Source organism: Myodes glareolus, chromosome 11 (genome assembly GCF_982192425.1).
Source record: "Myodes glareolus chromosome 11, mMyoGla1.1, whole genome shotgun sequence".
In the NCBI taxonomy this organism is placed as follows: Eukaryota; Metazoa; Chordata; class Mammalia; order Rodentia; family Cricetidae; genus Myodes; species Myodes glareolus.
Genome location: NC_142036.1, coordinates 89,651,973 through 89,671,460, shown reverse-complemented (window position 1 = coordinate 89,671,460; position 19,488 = coordinate 89,651,973). Strand labels below are relative to the sequence as shown.

Here is a 19,488-nt window from a genome sequence, read left to right as displayed (position 1 = left end):
CTTTCTTTCTTTCTTTCTTTTCTTTTTTTCTTTTTCTTTTTTTTGATGTGTTGTTGTATTTGGTTTGCCAGTAGTCTATTGAGTATTTTTCCATCAATATTCATGAGGGGGTGTTGGTTGGGCTATAATTCTCTTTTTATTTCATCTTTGTGTGGTTTGGGTATTAAGGTAACTGTAGCCTCATAAAAAGAGTTTGGTAATATTCTCTGTTTCTATTATGTGGATGAATTTGAGGAATATTGTTATTAGCTCTTCTTTGAATTTCTGGTAGAATTCTGTGCTGAAACCATCTGGCCCTGGAATTTTTTTGGTTGGGAGACATTTAATGTCTGTTTCTATTTTCTTAGTGGTAATAGATTTTTTAAACTTATTTATGTGGTCTTGATTTAATTTTGGTATGTAGAACCTATTCAGAAAATTGTCCAATTCTTTTAGATGTCCCAATTTTTTGGAGTACAGGTTTTTGAAGTATGACGTGATGAAACTTTGGATTTCCTCAGTGTCTGTTGTTATGTTCCCCCTTTTATTTCTGATTTTGTTAATTTGGTTATTCTTTCTCTGCCTTTTAGTTAGTTTGGATTAGAGTTTGGCAATCTTGTAGATTTTCTCAAGATGCAGGGATTATTCCAATTTTTTGTATCTGTTGAGGTTTGCTTAGTGACTCAGTATGTCATCAGTTTTAGAGAAGGTTCCATGAGGTGCTGAGAAGAAAGTATGTTCTTTTGTGTTTGGGTGAAATGTTCTATAGATTTGTGTTAAGTTTTGTCGAGCCATAACATCTATTAATCCCCTTGTTTCTTTGTTAATTTTCTGTCCAGCAGCCCTGTCCATTGGTGAGAGTGGGGTGTTGAAGTCTCCCATAATTAGTGTGTAGGGTTTGATGTGTGCTTTAAGCTTTAGTAATGTTTCTTTTACAAATGTATTTGCCCTTGTGTTGGGAATGTAAATGTTCAGAATGGAGACTTCGTCTTGATGGATTTTTCCTGTGATGACTATAAAATGTCCTTCTTCATTGATTAATTTTAGTTTGAAATCTGTTTTGTTAGATACTAGACTATCTACACCACCTTGTTTCTTAGTTCCATTTGATTGTAAAACCTTTTCCCAACTCTTTACTCTGAGGTAATGTCTGTCTTTGAAGTTGAGATATGTTTCTTGTATGCAACAGAAGTATGGATCCTGTTTTCATATCCAATCTGTTAGCCTGTGTCTTTATATAGACAAATTGATACTGTTGATTTAAACAGATATTAATGAACAGTGATTGTTAGTTCCTTTTATTTTTGGTTTTGTTGTTGGTGGTGGTGGTATTGTGTTTCTTTTCTTTGGGTTTTGCTTGTGTGAGATTATCTATTGCCTGTGTTATTGGGGGTGTTGCTAACTTCCTTGGGATGGAGTTTTTCTTCTACTACTTTCTATTATTGTTGGATTTGTGGATATTGTTTAAATCTTAAATATTTGTCTGGGATATCTTGTTTTCCCTCTCTTTTGTGATCGAGAGCTTTGCTGGGTATAGTTGTGTGGGCTGGTGTCTATGGTTTCTTAACGTCTGCAGAATGTCTATCCAAGACCTCTTGGCTTTCAGAGTTTCCATTGAGAAGTCAGATGTAATTCTGATAGGTCTGCTTTTATATATTGGCTTTTTTTCTTTGCAGCTCTGAATATTTCTTTTTTTTTATTCTGTATGTTTAGTGTTTTGATTATTATAATGGTGAGGGAACTTTTTTCGGTCCATCATTTTTTCGGTATATCCTTCTTTACTTTGAGAAATTTTTCTTCTATGATTTTGTTGAACATATTTCCTCTCCTTCTATCCCTATTATTCTTAGGTTTGGTCTTTTCATGGTGTCTCAGATTTCCTGGATGTTTTGTATTAAGAATTTATTTGATTTAACATTTTCTTTGACAGATGAATCTATTTACTTTTGCCTATGGGGATGTGGTCTTTAATTGGTATGGATGGAGCTTGTGCTGGGGAGGGCTCTTTGAAAGGAGGCAGCTTTTCTTCCAATTGGTGCAGGTGGTACTTGAGCCTCTAGAAGATGCTGATCTTTCAGGGGATGTTTGGCCAGAGGGAGGGTAGTAGATTTTGTGAGTTTGGGTGGCTGAGTGGGTTTTGTAGTTTACAGAGTCCAGTGGGTGACGGTGGCAGTGGACTGGCCTGCCTGTGGGACTCTTACTTGCTGCCTGCCTGCTGGGGCTGAGACGGGAGGAGAAAGAACTCGGGATGTGCCCTGGAATTTATGGCAGTTTAGCTGGGAGTCCAGTCACTCACCTCTTCTTCCATTTGGTGCAGGAGGAGCTTGTGCCTCTATGACCTGTTAGTCTTGTGTATGTGTGTGTGTGTGTGGGGGGGGGGTATTAGGCCAGTAGGAGGGTAGTGGGGTCATTGGGTTTGCACGGCTGAGTGGGTCTCGTAGGTTACTTTGTCTGATGGGTGGCCAGGGTAGTAGAGCAGCCTACTAGCAGGACTCTTACCTGCTGGCTGGGTCCATATCCTATCTCTTAAAAGATACACCTATTTTCTGTAAAAGTAAGAATTAACTCCTAGTTAAAGATATCTTAGTGTACTGAGTGCCAAGAATGTAGCTCAGTATTAGATAGTTTAACTGACCTGTATAAAGTTCTGCATTTTATTTCAAGTACCAGAAAAATTTAAAGATGTTTTGAAGGTTTTAATCTTTCAGTGGATATTTTCATTTTATATAAAGGTCAATGTCAAAGGTTGGAATAAAATTTTAATATGCTTTCATGCATTGGCTTGTTAGTGTCCTCTTAATGAACTTTTAAAATATGTTTTGCTATTTACCCATTAGATAAAATTAATTATTTATGTTTTATGGTAATACCTTTTTTGAAAACTCTTCAACAATTTCATACTTGTATATAATCTTTTATTTTCACTACCCTCATGATCCTCCTTCCACTCCTGCTTGACCCCTTCTTCTCCTGAAAAAAAAAATCCTGCTCCCATTTCTATCTCTTTTTTGTTGGTACATATTGTTTTTTTCTTTTTTTGTGATCTCTGGTTTAATTAAGGTCGCTTGCATGACCATGGCCATAGGGTTTTTTGTTTTGTGTTTTTTTTTTTTTAACTGGAACATGGCAACTTACTGGTGGCTACACCATTTACGAAAATGAGGCTCCCTTTGCACAGTCACCATTCTCTGTCAGTAGCTACTCAGGATGGTGGGTCTTCTGTATCCCCATTCCCTGCTGGGATGTTTTTTGTAGGTCTTGTTCAGGAAACCACAAGTAGAGTGATAGTAATACTTTAATCTTCTATTTATTGTAGTTATTCTCTCTATACTTCTAATATAAGATTTGATGTTTTTAATTGATAACAACTAGAAATTTGTTCATGATGTATTTCTCATGTACTTTGAAGGGTATGAAGTTATCTTTCTCTAATAGCTTGAATACAAACTGTATTATTCTGTATTAAAAATTTTTTCTACAATTTGCTTTATATCATAAGAACTTACATTTATGATTATTTCTATTTATTTAGATATGCTTAGGTTCTCATGTGTTAAAATCTGATTTACTTTTTTATATTTTGTGTTCTCTATGTCATTATTATTTTTACAAATACCTCACAACCTTAAAAACATTAGCTTCATAATTTCATTATGCTTTCTGTAATATTAAGTATTGCAAAAAATTTCCCGTGACACATAATATTAAAACATTTTATTTTATAGGCATAGTCTATTATTATATTCAAGAAAACCAGTAATAAGATTAAAAATATACTGTATCTAAAAGTAAAATGCTATTTATACCTAGACTAAGGAAATTTAAATCAAAATGGGTATTTTATTGACTTTGATGGAGTTTTGGGTGACATAATTTTTATTTAGGTTTGTGTTTTCTTAAGATTTCTATAGTGAGAAAACATTTTTTCTTTTTAAAGAAATTTCTAGTTTTTGAGATTATAGTATAAACATATAATTCCCCCTTCCTTTTCTTCCCTTGAAGTCCTCCCACATACCCCTCCTTGTTCTTTTTTAAATCCATGACTTCTTTTTCCATTAATTATTGTTACATATACACGCATGTAAATTTTCCCATCCATCCAGACCTGAATAATCACACAGAAACTCCATCACAACACTGTTTGACCAATGTTAGGTGTCTTCCTAGCTAGCCCTTACATCTTAAATTAACTCATTTCTATTAATCTATGTATCGCCACAAGGGTATGGCTTAGTGGTAATGTTCTGACATCTTTCTCCTTCAGTGGCTACATTGCATCTTTTTGACTCCACCTACTTTATTACTGTTTGGAATTTCTTCTTGGCTTTACTCCACTAAGCCATTGGCTGAAACAGCTTTATTTGTTAAACAATAAAAGCAGCACATATTCAGAAGGACATCCCACGTGTCTGTCTCTCTCTTGCTCACACACACACACACACACACACACACACACACACACTCACACTGCTCAGTTCGTATAATATTAGGTGTATGTATATATTTTCATGGATGACCTTTTTGTTTGGATAAGGCATGCTTTTCTTTGGGGAAAACTATTTCTTCTTCTCAGTATTCCTTGCTTGTAGTTTGTGTAGGGTTGAGGCCTCATGGCTTTCTTTTCCCTGTCCTCTTGAGCATGTTTGTTGTTATCCTTGCTGTCCAACTCCTGTTTAGGCAGTCATGTTGGTAAAACTTTAGGAGTGTTGCTTCTGACATTCCTAGGAAACAGCACACTCCCTGTTCTTTTGGCTATTTAGTGTTTTTGCCTCCTCTTCCACAGTGATCCCTGAGCCCCCTCAAAGAAGAGCCATAACACTTAGACATCCATCCATTGATACCCTTTCTCTGTCTCTCTGTCTTCCTCTAAAACAATTTTAAATGGTCAAGTACTTCATTTAAACATATAGGGAAAGGTAAAGGCTTTCTGAATAGGATTCTAGTAGCACAGGAAATAAGGTCAACAATTGGCAAATCCCAGTAAATAAAAAACTTCTGTGCTGCAAAGGAAACTGGCAAGTGAGTGAAGAGGCAGCTCTCAGAATGGGAGACAGTCTGTGCCAATTGTAGACTTGACAGAGTTTTAGTTTCTAGGCTATACAAAGAATAACAACAAAAGTAAAAATCAAGAAAAAAAAACCTATCCAGTTAAAAATGGGCTATGAATTGAAAAGAGAACTCTCAAGAGAAGAAACAAAATGACCAATGAACACTTGAAAAAAAATGTTCATTAACTTTAGCCATCAGGGAAATGTAGATTAAAACTAAGATTTCAACTCACCACTCTCAGTGTGGCCATCATTAGGAGTACAAGTGATAAAATACAATAAGTGAGAAGGGGAAACTTCATACATTGATGGTGGGAATACAGCCACTTTGGAAATCAGGTTCCTAAAAACAGTGAAAAAGAGTGGCCATGTGCTGTTCTTGTTGTATTCCCCAGGACTTTCTGTCGTACTGCAGAGATGTAGGTGCATCCCAACTACTGGGTTGGGGAATGGAAGAGAATTTGGGATACAAAGAGAGGATGGCTCACTAAACCCCAGAGTTAAGATGTCACAGGGAAATGAGCTATTTTATATGCTAATTAAAATACAATTTTTAAAGACTTTGCGAGTCAGATATATTGACACCTGCCTTTAATCATAACACTTGGAAAGCTAAGGTAGGCAGATCTCTGTGAGTTTGAGGCCAACCTAATTTCATTGTGAGTTGCCAGGTCAGCCAGGGCTCCATAGTGAAACCGTGTCTCAAGCAAAAGACTTTGAACAAAAACACCATAGTGGATAATGCCGAAACTGTAGGTTTTAAATGAAATTCTTAGTGCCCAATGTTGAACACTTCCCTAGGAGCTACTGGCCAGAAAAGCCCCAGAGGTTCCCTAGATCATACAAATTTATGGCCATCTCTCTTAGTTCCTATCAGAATTGAATTTTAGGAGTTTATTGTTGAAGACACCACATGCCTTTGTTGGAGAATGTAGACAAAGCATGTTATAACTGAGCTTGAAGCTTCCTCTCTGCTGTAGTTCACTTTGGCAATTGCTATGCAGTGTGCTGGGGGAGAGTCACCAGTGTTTCCTGCATGCTACAACATAAACTTGCCAGAAAAACAAGTCCTCTGGTGCAGTAGCATCACTGCTGTTAAGTGGTCGCCAACCGATTCTGATCGGCTCCGAGGCCTTCTCTGGAAGTTCTGTCCTGGCCAGAGATCCTCGACTGGGCAGGTCATAGATTTTAAGGATGAAACTACTACTTCTGTTTTGTTAGATGGATACCTTGTAAAATTGCCTCCGAAATATTTGTGAATAGATCCATAGATTAGTGTGGACATTGGCCTTGATCGAAGAAGCTTCTCTTTCTAGTAAATGATAGTTAATAGGAAGCCTCGTGGCAGGTCAGGCTGCTAAGATCAAGTGACACTTGAGTGCACATTCATCAATAGATCACCTGTATCACCGCCCCCACGGCCAAGGGAACATCACACAAGGAGACAGGAAGAATATACGAACAGTGCAGTGTGGGAGAGAGCTGTCTTATGGCATCATGTGGCCATGGCACTTACCGTCTCAGGCGGGAAGAGTGTAAGAGCCAGACAGGTTGTCAGATACCAGGAGAGCAGGGTCCTCTAAATGAACTAAGCGAAGCTCATATGAACTCAGAGAATGAAGCAGCAAGCACAGGGCCTGTACCAGTCTGCACCAAGTCCTCTTTTCTTTACTGTTTCTATGACTCCTGAGTGTGTGCATGGGTCTCTGATTCTTATTTGTCTTGTGCTCTTTTCCTTCTGTTGAGTTGCCTTGTCTAACTTGGATGTAATAGATTTGTTTTATCTTATTATATCTTATTTTATTGTTGTTGTTCTTACTATCTCTTAGAAGCTTGTTCTTTTCTAATGAGAAACAGAAAGGGAGTAAGTAGATCTGGATGGGAGTGGAGGTGAGAAGGAAGTGGGAGGAATAGAGAGAGAGGAAATTGTAGTCAGGTATGCTGCATGAGAAAAAAATTCGTTTTCAGTAAAAAGGAGGCAAAGAGAATTAACAAAATATGTTGCTTCTCTTTGTCCTATCAAAGATTAAGTCACTGCAATAGGAAGAGAGTGTCTGAGTACTGGATTTGAGGTGTCATTTGTGGCAGTTTTGGGGTAGCCCTCCAGAGGGAGGAAAGAAAGTACTTGGGTAGTGTCTGAAAGAGATGTGAGGGAGAAGTAAATGCAAATGTTAGCATTACCAGTCACAAGGAGAGAACTAGAAGAAGTAGAACAAGGATGCCTTAAGATGTCCAAATCTAATTCTGCTATAAACTTTTCCTGGGCTCACAGCATCTACTGAGCTCTTCCTTTTTTTTTTTTTCTTCAGCCTCTAAGGATGATCTCCAGAGTGACATAATCTGCCTTCCTGATTTTTGATAGTCGTTGAATTGGCTAAAAGTCAGCATGATGCCCTTCCCCTATTGTTTTTAGATAGAGAAAGAAGAGATAACTAACCATCATTTAATTTTCAGTAGGTGTGCCTCTTTTGACTGTAGGTACTGCAGTGAGCCAAGGTCTGAAATCTTATATCTGGAAAATATATAGTTGTCAAACATCTCATACAGGCTGTGTCTGATGTTTGGAGGATGTGATGATTCCTTGGACCATTAAAAGCAAAACATATTCGTCACCTTAGTCTTTGTTAAACTTTACTGCTGGGTGTTTAAGACCAAGCAGGTGGCAAAAATTAACTTATTTTCTAACTATCAAGGCCAGTTGAGGGTCTGATCCTTAGGTGTCACTTGGGCTCGAGAGAAATCTTTGGTTCCTCTCACGGTATGTAGTAGCACACACCTCTGTTCTCAGCTTTTGGGAGGCAGAGGCAGGTGGATCTCTGTGAGTTTGAGGCCATCCTGGTTTACATAGTGAGTTCCACAACAACTAGAACTACATAGAGAGCCCTTGTCTCAAGAGGGCGATGGGGGGAGGGAGCCATTCTGAAAGTTGATCAAGGTGGTACACACCTGTAATCTCAGTAAGCAAGAGACAGAAGCAGGAGGATTGCTCCAACATCAAAACCAGCTCAAGCAATATAGCAAGACTTCATCTTTGAACAAGAAAGAAAGAAGGGAATGGAAATAACTCAGCTTTAATTAGTTTCTTGATTTGGCTTAAATCATAATAACTTGATACTGTGTTATAATTATATCAGTGTTATAATCTGATATCATCTATGCTGTTTGGTATTGTTTTGTGGTTGTTGGTTGTTTTGTTCTATTTTAAGAGTGTTATATAGCAAGACAATTCTCAAATAACTTGTTTATGCAATATCTCAGGTGGTAGTATGTTATCTTTCTAGGTTATTATCAATCTCCAAGATATTCTTGTATAAATCAGTTTTGTATGTTACCTATATGTATACAAAAAAGTTTTAGGCTGAATTCCTTTTCAGTTGCATTTGTTTATTTGTATGGGTATTTGTGCGAGGGGTGTGTGCCATAGCATGTTTGTGGAGTCTGCAGGACAACTCGTTATGTGGGTCTTGGGGATTGAACTCAGGTCATCAGGCAGTAAGCACTTTTACCTGCTGAGACATCTTTCTGACCCAAACCTGAGTTTCTTTTTAAAATTTAGTTTATTATTTTATGTGGATGAGTATTTTGGTTGCCTGTGTGTCTGTGTATCACATGCCTGCCTGACTGAGGAGGTCAGAAAAGTGAACTGGATCCTCTTGGGCTGGAGTTATGGATAGTTGTGAGCCGCCATGTGGTTGGGTGCTGGAAATTGAACCTGGGTTCTGAAAGACCAACAACTGCTAAGCCTACTCTGGCCTCTCATGACTGAGTTTCTTAATCAGGTGTTTGGAAGAATCTAGTGTAGATAATTGGAAGAGCTACGTAGATAATTTTACCATTGTGTTCCAAGAATGGCTTTAGGAAATAATACAGAAAATGTAACTAAATTAAAAAATAGATTGGTAAAATAATCAAAGCAAAGGTAATAAACAGTTAAAATTGTGGAAAAGTAATGTAAGCAAAGGAAATAAAATTTGTATGTCATACTCAAGACAAAAATATAATTAATAATATTTAGCTCATCATTTAAAGTCTATATCATAGTAATATGAACATATTTTCTTAGGCCAGCATATGCAAATTTTAAACATTGATAGTTTTATGTTGTGTGTGGTTAGACATGGCACATCTATTAGAACAAAAAATATATAACCTGATAGCTGTTTTGTAGATTACTTAGATAATATGTAAATGTGTAAGTACTTTGATAATTTGTATCAAATAACTTAGAAGTGCTTCTTTGGATGGGTATTGCTTTGATATATCCTCTGAAACAAACAATTTCCTCTTCATAACTTTCTCATAGAAATAATTCTACATATTTAACACTTTATATTTGAAACTGCGTAGAATAGTTGCTTATGATAGTCAATATTCTATCTTATGCAGAAGACTAAGTAAACTTTTGTTTCATTTGCTTGATAAAACATTGGGAAATGTTTAGTATTTGTATGAACAGTAGTGGGTGGATAAGTGCTTGTAATGAAGTATAGAGACACTATAGTTCTGGAGATAGTTCAGTGGAGTGCACGTTCATGCATAGGTTCTGTCTCCAACACCAACACCACTGTCAAAAACAAATATTTGTAATTTCAAATAAAACAAGGAAAGAATAGTGCACAGGTAGGTTAAAAAACAGTCTAAACTTAGAAGAGAGTACTCAATCTATATCTTATGTATTTTGGAGCACATAAAGGTTATAGATGCATTTTCTGAGGCATGCATTTGAATGGTGCTCTTTGAAAAGTAAATGTGTAGGAGGAAGCAACTTTTGTTGATTGGTAACTGTAGCCAGCTGCCCAGTCACTGTGTCAGCTTTTGATTCCTCTGCTTTTTCTCACATGAACACCCAGGGGAGGCTGTGTGCTATTTTGGTGCTTGTTGAGAATGTTCAATCATACCCATGCAAATCCACTCGTCTGGTCCACAGTGGTTGCCTCTGTATTATGGTATTATGTAATTTCTTTTTTAATAGTTCTGTGACTTCAGAAAATTTCTTGATGAGCATGGTATTTCTAAAGGCTTTATCTAGTTGGCAGTTAATGTTTTTGCATTGAACTCTCCCCTGTAAGGTATAATTTCCCCTTACAGTGTGAGAGGATCTGCGGTGCCAGCCAACCCTGTACATTTTCCTCTGGCTGTGCAGCTCCTGTCTATCTTATCTGGGAGGGTTTGGACTTTGAACAAATGAAATACAGTTTTAGTAACTTGAATGTACTTATCCAATATGCTATAATACTTAAAGGGAAAGTATTAAAATGCCAAAATACTCTTTTCATATGTAAGTAATAAATACCGCCTAACAAATTTATGTTCTTCTTACTAGAAACACACTGTGTCACCTGTCTTGTATGTCAGATAATATGTTATTAAGTCTTAACATTTGCTAAAGCACCCCAAATCAATCTTTGACCTTCAAAATCTTTATCATTATGTTGAACTATTGATACTGTTAAGCATATGTTTGTTATTTACTTATTTTTAAGTTGCTATAAGATATATTTTAGCTGGATGATGGAGTTGCACACCTTGAATCCCAGCACTCAGGAGGCAGAGGCAGAGGCAGACAGGTCTCTGTGAGTTCAAGGTCAGCTTGGTTTACATAGCGATTTTCAGCCAGATCTGTTATTCAGAGAAACCCTATCTCGACAAACCAAACCAAACCAAATTAAAAATCATATAAATATAATTTTAAAAGATATTTTATTTTTCAACAAATACTTCATAATACTGTTTTGAATTATTATGATTTTATTTTTCTGTTGGGTTTCTGGTGTAGATTTTCAGCTTTGTTCTCAATAATGCTACACTGAGCATTCCTGTACATGTCTACTTACACACAAGTGCACACACATTCACAAGCATATGTGACTCTAAGTGGAGTATTTTGGTCATAGAGATACTGCTTAGAACATTATTAGGATGTTCCCAAATTGTTTTGCAAAGTATTTTTTTCTCTGATTTCATCATTGTTTATGTATATATAGATGCAGATATGTATACATATTCACCTGCATATGCATACACATTCATAAGCATATAGACACATATATTAGGTAATTTTATAATTAACACTGTGATAAATACTTTAAGCCCAAATGTAGTCACCTTTTTTCTTTTTAATATTTTTTATCGGTAGTTGCAAAATAACTAATTTAAAATGTAGAAATGTAAAGGGTTTTTTGTTGTTGTTTTTCTAGTATACTTACCTTTAATAGGGTTTCTGCCAGGAACTTTCCTTAATTCCTGATGTCAAAGGTTAGCTACTGCCTTCAAGAGCTTGTTGTCAGTCACCTGCCTGCGTAGTCTCAAAGACCAGGTCTTCAGTCATAGCAGATCTGCTTTCTTTCCCACCATCTCAAACCTCCTACCCCCAGATTGCCTTGGCAGTTCAACCTCCAAACATGAGTTCTATTCATGGAGTGGTCTAGTTCTATGGTTTCATTGCACCCTTCTTACAATTAAAAAATTTGGCATGTCATGTTTTTAGTAGTTTACTTTCTTACTAAATTTATAATATTAGTATTTAATATTATCATTATCCCAACTTGGCTAAATTCAGTTTCATGCTTATATTTTCAGTTAGCAAATTGCAGTAGTAATATTATTTGTCTTTTAAAGCTAAAGCTGTCCAAATCTTCTGAAAAATAAAATTTTTGAATGAAAACTTCTAGGATGAGGGATAGATGCTTATGTAAGTGTGAAAGACCCTGGGTTACATATTCAGCACACTACTGATGAGTAAATAAAGAATAGTCTGGTTTTACTTCCTAAGTATCAAAATTCATATTGCATCTACTGAACAGAATGGTGGATAACATGGTTTAACATTCAGTAATATGTTTTGATTTTCCATGGTAGTCTACAGAGTATTTAGGGCATGTGTTATGTATTGTTGATGTTTTGCATTTAAAACTCCCCGAAGCTCAATGCGTGTATCATTTGTCTGTAATTACCTAATAAATTCCAGGAAAAATTAAGCTCAAATTATTTGAAGGTATTTTTAGTAATGTTTTACCATGATAAGCCTAATTTGACCTTTTGGATCTGCACATTGAAAACAAACACACTGTGGTTGAAGTGCAATGAGCAAAAACATATTATAGCTGCACTATTATTTCTTCCATTTTTCTCCTGGTGTGGACATCACTGTATAGTGTCCAATCATCAGATTGTATTGGATTGCATGCTTTAATGTCGCTTTACCTGGTTGGTTTATTATAACCCAATTAAAGTGTAGTGTGATTGTATTTAATGCTAGGATATGTTTTAATAAGACTGAAGACAAAAATTTTAATTAAGTGAAAATTTACTTTGTATTCTGTTAACTTGAAAATGAAGTCATTTACCTAATTAGAGGTAATGTTTTAGAAATAATTTGCCTGAGTGACTGGTTGTGGTGGCACATACCTGTTGCAAGGAGGACCCACTTATTCGACCAAGTCGCCTGACTAGCTTAGCCCTGAAATAATCCCACAGAAACCATATTCATTAAAACACTACTTGGCCCATTAGCTCTAGCTTCTTATTGACTAACTCTTATATTAATTTAACCCATTTCTAGTAATCTTTGTATTGCCATGTGGCAGTAGCTTACTGGGTAAAATTCCCAGCATCTGTCTTCAGTGGATCCATGGCGTCTCTTTCCGACTCTGCTTTCTTCCTCCCAGAATTCAGCTCGGTCTTCCCTGCCTACCTAAGTTCTGCCCTATAAACAGGCCAAGGCAGTTTCTTTATTCACTAACCAATGAAAGCAACACATAGACAGAAGGACTTCCCACACCACATACCTTTACTTAATCTCAGCACTTGGGAAACAGAGGCAGGTGGGGGTCTCTGTGAGATACTGGATTATATGCTGAGACTCTCAAAAAAAGGAAGGAGAGAGAGAGAAATAATCTACCTTGATAAAATATTAAAGGTATGGATTATTGAGTTTTATCTAAGCTAAATAAACCTTAACCTTCATCCTTAACCATTTTTATTACTTTAGAAATAAAGCAAAATAAACAGAATTACAGCTTTTTTAATTATCCAAATTCTGAAACATAGACACAGCTGTATCACCATGTCTACCACCACTTCCCCTCCCCGTTTTCTTGTCCTTTGTTCTTTTGAGACAGGCTCTTGCTCTGGAGCCTGAGCTACCCTGGAGCCTGAGGAGCATACCCTTGAGTATGGAGTTGACAGTCTTGCACCATGCTCAGCCTACGAATGTCTTTTCATGTATGCATATGCACTCCTGTGTAAGGTACACACACCTGTACCTGTGCAGGTGAACCTTGGGTATCATTTATCAGGAGATCTGGAGTTTGTGCTTTAGGCTAGACTTTTCTAGCCTAGGGAGGAAGCTCCAGAGATCGTCGGTCTTCCCTCTGCAGCACTGGGGATCACAAGTATGTGCCACTGAACCCAGCTTTGTATTTGAGTGCAGGGGATGTGACAGTGAGCTCTTTACTGACCAAGCTTTCTTACCAAGCCCATGTAATCTTGCAATAATTATTATTGTGAAAGACTTTGTATTAGTCTACTTTTTTTCATTTGGTAACATACTGTTCTTCAAGTCAGTACAATCACATGAATTGCAAAATGCTAAGGCTTATTTGTGAATTATTAACTATTTCTCTAAAAATATTTGTTTCAAATGCTTTGCTATCATGAATTAATTTTTGAAACTGTAGGTAGAGTTTGAGAATTTTCTGCACCTATTAGGATGTTTACTTAAATTAACACAAAATCTAGACCTGTTGCCTATTCAGGCAGTCACAGCATTTGGAAGGAGGTTTGTGACAGTTTCGGGCCAACCTGGGCTACATAGTGAGTTCGAAGAAATACTGACCTGCATAACAAAGACCTTTTGTGGAAAAAAAACACTTCAATTTGTTGATATACTTTTGAACTTATAGTATTTAATAATTGGTTGTTTCTGATTTTTTTGTTTGTTTGTTTTGTTTTTCAATTCAGGATTTCTCTGTTGCCCTGGCTGTTCTGGAATTCACTCTATAGACCAGGCTGATCTCAACTCAGAGATTTGCCTGCTTCTGCCTCCAGAGTGCTGGGATTAAAAGTTTGCACTACCATCACCTGGCTGAATTTATAGTATTTTTGTTACTATTTTATTTTACTTGAGACATTCAACTCCCCGAAGCCCATTATTAAGTAGGATATGTTTAGGAGTTGTTATGTTTTAGAATCTAGGTTTTAAGAAGGAACTGTGGTGGGGTGGTGGTGGCACATGTCTTAAACCCAGCAGTTGGGAGGCAGAGATAGGCAGATCTCTGTAAGAGTTAGTTAATAAGAAACCTAAGCTAGTAGAGGCCAACCAGTGTTGTAATTAATGTAGTTTCTGTGTGACTATTTTGGGTCTGGGCGGCCGGGAACAAACCAGCAACCTCCTCCAACAGAATGGCGCCCAGCAAACATTCGGGACTCATGTCCACCATCCACTTCAAATCTGGGTCCCTGTGTGCCCACTAGGGGTCAGGAGGAAAGTGGCTGAGACCATGCCTGTGGCTTAGCGCCTTCCCTCTGGGTAGGCAGCAAGATCGGGTCTGCTAGGAGTGCACAGGCAAGAGAGCATGGCAGATTCCTGCCGCCATGCACAGAGATATTTCTAGTCTGACTGCGCTACAGATCTCTGTGAGTTTGAGGGAAGCCTGGTCTAAAAGAGCTAGTTCCAGGACAGCTAGGGCTGTCACACAGAGAAACCCTGTCTCAAAAACAAAAACGAAAACAAACAAAAAGAGAGAGAGAGAGAAAAGCAACTGTGTTCAACAACAAATCCATAATGATTTTGAAGAAGTTATACATATAGCTTTGATTCTGTCATTTTTATTTGATATTGACTTCTGTATTTTTTAATAGATTATCTTTCTCAAGGAATAGATCTTTCTGGAATAGAAGTAATAGAAAATGATCTTCTCTTTATTGCAAGAGCACGACTTGAAGTGGAAAATCAAGCTAAGCGTCTGCTCGAGCAAGGTGTGGAGACCCAGGTAATAAATGTGAAAAATAACATATATAAAATTCATTTTTATTTACTGTGTACATGTATACCTGTGGAACATTCCAGTTTTGTCCAAAGCATCTTTTAGACTATATAGTAAGGTTTGTAATGCTGTTTGTCCATTTTATATAGATGATGAAATAGTTTAAAGAATTTGTTAGAGATTATAAACTAGTAAATAAAATGGTTTGAAACCAAATAATTTTTTATTAATTAAATTTATTCTTAGACAACTCTGCACACATACACAATGTATATTGACCACTTTCACCTCCATTCCTTTACACCAATCTCTTTCTCACATTCCTGTCTCTTGGTTTTGCTCTATGGCTCACTAAGATTAACCAGTGCTGTCTGTGTGGCCTTGTGTATGGAGCTATCTACTAGAACTTGTTGGGCTCAGCAGTGGGTTCACAAGTAAAGACAGTGAGTGATTCCTTCCATCTCAGAATCTACCAGTAGCCAATAGTCTAGGAAGCCCCTCCTCTTTCCTTGGCTGACTGTTGACAGGACTGGTCTTGTGAGACCCAGTGTGAGTGACAATGGGCATTGTTGACTGCAGTGCTTACAGACAATCTACAGGATGCCAAGTTTTGCTGATTTAGACTTTTAAATTTTCTTTGTGTAAATGTACCACATTTTCTTTCCATTTCTATGTTACTGAACATCTAGACTGGTTTGTTTCCTTACGTATTGTGAATGGTGAAGCAATAAAAAACAGATGTGTATGTTTCTGGTATGGTGACTTATAGTCCTTATGATATATACCAAAAAGTGTTAATAGTTGTATTTTATTTTATTTTATTTTATTTTTTGAGGAACAGCTTGCAGTGATTTCTTTAGTGGCCGTGGTAGTTTGAATGTAATTGGCCCCCATAAGCTCATAGAGAGTGACATTATTAGCTATGGCCTTGTTGGAGGATGTATGTCACTGTGGGAGTGGGTTTTAAGGTCTCAAGCCATGTCCAGTGTGACAGACCTCTTCCTGTTGCCTGTGCAAGATATAGAACTCTCAGCTACATCTCCAGCACCATGTCTGCCTGTCTGCTGCCCACCATGTCCCACCATGTCCCATCATGATGATAATGGACTGAATCCCTGGAATGTAAGCCACCTAATTAAATGTTTTTCTTTATAAGAGCTACTGTGGTTGTGGTGTTTTTTCATTGCAAAAGAAAACTCTAACTAAGACAGTGGCTAACAAATTTTTAGTTTCACCATTAGTATATAACTTTCCCCCACTAACTCACCAGAACATATTGTTGTCATTTGTTGTCTTATGATAGCTGTTTTGACAGGGGTGAGATGAAATTTCAATACAGTTAATTGCATGCCCCTGATCGCAGAGGACTTTGAACACATTTCTAATATCTATTTGGTGCTTAAGTATTGTTTTATCTGTTGAACTGTTAAGGTCATTTTCAGAAAGTCCTGTCTTTTTGAAGTACCTTCCCTTTAGTGACTCCATAGTTTTGAGATCAAGTACTGGGACATCTCCAATATTGCTCTTTCTGCTTGGGGTTCTTTTTTTTTCCCAGTTCTGTAAAAAAATGTAATTGGAATTTTGATGGAGATTGCATTGAGTTTATAGTTGGTTTTGGTAACATAGCCTTTTTTACAGTATAAATTCTACTGATGCATGAACATGAGTTTGGAAAGTCTTTCCATCCTCTGGTGTCGTCTTCAATTTTTTTCTGTAGCGTTTTAAGGTATTCATTGTAAAGGGCTTTTAGTTATTTGTTTAGGTTTATATATACTTTTAGTACTTTTGACACTATCATGAATGGGAACTTTTCCTGAATTCTTTTGTAGCAAGTTTGTTATTAGTCTATAGTAAAGCTACTAATTTTTCTGTGTTGACTTGGTATTCTGCTCCTTTGCTGCAAGTATGTATCAGGGCTACGGTTTTCTAGTGGTGTCTTAAGAAACATTTAAGTATAGGCCATGCCATCTGAAAATAGAGACTTTTACTCCTTCCTTTCCCATTTGTACCCTTTAGTTCCTTCTCTTACTGCTTTAGCTAAGACTCCTAGCGTTATATTGAATAAGGGTGGAGAGTGGGGGCACTCTTGTCCCTGATTTTAGTTTTTCTATGTAGTTCTTATTATGTTTCTTTTGTGTTCTTTTGGTTCCTAGTTTCTTTAGGGCTTTCATCATGAAGGATGTTGAAATTTATGAAAGTTCCTTTTTGCGTCTGGTGAAATGATTGTGTAATTTCTGGTTTAAGAATATATGATATTACATTTATTGATCTTTTGAAAAAACCTTCACTGCCTTTCTGTTGGTTATGATTGTTCTTTACTTTTTATTCTTATTTTGTGTGCAGTGTTGATTTGCCTGCATGTATAGCTGTGTGAGGGTGTCAGATCCCCTGGAACTGGAGTTACCCCAATTCTCCACAGCTGCTTTCCAGTGTATTTCACTCTGGGCTGATGGGAGGTGTAATTCATTCTCCTAGATTAGTGGTGTTCCCTTTTCTCAGCCCTCCTCGTAGTTCAGTTTTAAACAGTTGATTCCCTCTCAAGATGGTGTCCGGAACTGTCTTCCCAGTCTTAAAGTTAAAACCCTAATGTGTTGGCCCATCTGCTGGAGAAATCACCATCTCAGTGAAACTACAACTGGATTTGAGTTTATATGAGCTGTGGTCTTGTCCTGTGGGTGTGACTGCAAGTCTCTTCATCAGGTCTACCTGGCTTACCTTTTTGGCTGTGAGACTTTGCTTCCTCCCTCAGTGCCGGGGGCAGCTTGCAGTTGTATGCAGTGCCTGCCTTCCTTCTGCTGCATCACCAGTCTTTTTTTGTACTTTTTAGGTGACCTAATGGCGTCTTTGTGGTTTTCTGAAGCTCTTCTTGTTTCTCTCTAGGTAGACTCCACTGTTCCCAATGTTGGCTCTTCTAAACTGGTTGTACAGAGACAATTGCTAGTTCTCTTTGTTACTGTAAAATCTCCATCACTCTCTGGTGTTCTTCCCTTATATTCCCCTTTCTACTTTTATTTCCTACATTAATGTACGTAGATGGGAACAGTATGCCTTCCCAGGGAGAAATAACTCCACACTTAGAGATTACTAAAGGAAAGCTCTTTGCAGTGGTGGGATTGGGGGAAGCATGTGGCCGACGGTGGCTGGTACCAAAAGAAAAGCCAGCCTCAGATCCATGATTTCACTAACTTATATACCCACTGGCTTATCCATTCCACATATGTGGTCATCCTTAAATCTCTTTTAGGTCCCAGTCCCAGGTTACAGTTTAGACAATTTAAACAGAGACAAGAGAGTATAGGTCTGGTCTCTTGGGCAGATGGGAGATTGACAAAGCAAAGATAGTGCCAGAATTATTTCCTAAGTACCTCAGTGTTATTCTTTTCAAAATAACTATTACCCAGGATTGTCTTGCTCATTTGGTAGAATTATGCTTTTCTCAGGAAGAGAACTGGGGTCTTTATGGCAGGCCAGTACTTAACCTTGCTTGTGTTCCTACACTGCCCTCTTGAGCTGCTTCCTAGAGGCATGTTCTTTGGGGATGGTCCTTATGGCTGGTCAGTCCATTGTCCTGGTGAACAGGCATTTACATCCTGGCATCCTAAATTTCACTCAGCTCTAAACAGGAGGGGAAGTGTTCCCTTAATAAGTTCTACCTCATGTGATGTAGTATCTCCTAAGAAAATATATTAATGGGGATGGAGAGATGGCTCAGTATTTAAGAGGAGTGACTGCTGTTCCAGACGGCCTGAGTTTTACTCTCAGCACGTACATGGTGGCTCACAACCCTCTGTTATTCCACTTCTGGAGGATCTGATTCCCTCTTCTGGCTTCTATTGGTACAGGCACATGTGGTGCACAAACATACATATGCAGACAAAGCACCCATACACATAAAATAAAAATAAAGTGTAAAAAGGAAAATGATGTGCTATTAGTATCAGTTCTATTACTTTTAGTTTCTTCTACACCATATGGGCATATCTGCATATGCAAATACATACATGCATATACATATCTAAATTTAAATCTGAGTTTGTATATGAGAGAAAACCTGATATTTGTTTTTTTGAATCTAACTTATTTCACTAAATATTATGATTTCCAGTTCCATTCACTTTTCTGCAAATGTCATAATTTATTTCTTCATAGAAGAATAAAATTGCTTTGTGTATATGTACTGCATTTTTCTTTACTTGTTTATTGACATCTAGAATGGTTTCAAATCATGACAATTGTTAGCAGCAAATGTAATAAACTTGGATGTGCAAGTATCTCTGTGGTACAACAAATTAGTATCCTTCAGATGTGTAACCACAGTGATGTAGATGAATCAGATTGAAATTGTGTTTTGGGGTTTGTAGATCCATGCTGATTTCCACAGTGGTTGTGCTATTTTGCTTTCCAGTCTACAGAAGATGGATTCTTTTGAAATCTGAGCAGTGCAAGCATTCAGCAGGTGCAGCAGCATAGGCCTT

General features: G+C 37.3%; 1 protein-coding gene across 1 annotated transcript in view; it reads left to right on the top strand.

Moving 5' to 3' along the window:
• Positions 1–19,488, top strand: part of Cog5 (component of oligomeric golgi complex 5) — a 266,865-nt gene that overhangs the window by 110,765 nt on the left and 136,612 nt on the right. The window contains exon 7 of the mRNA XM_048415841.3: positions 14,889–15,019. Within this exon, the coding sequence (XP_048271798.2) occupies positions 14,889–15,019 (131 nt within the window). The remainder of the gene's footprint in view (positions 1–14,888; positions 15,020–19,488) is intronic.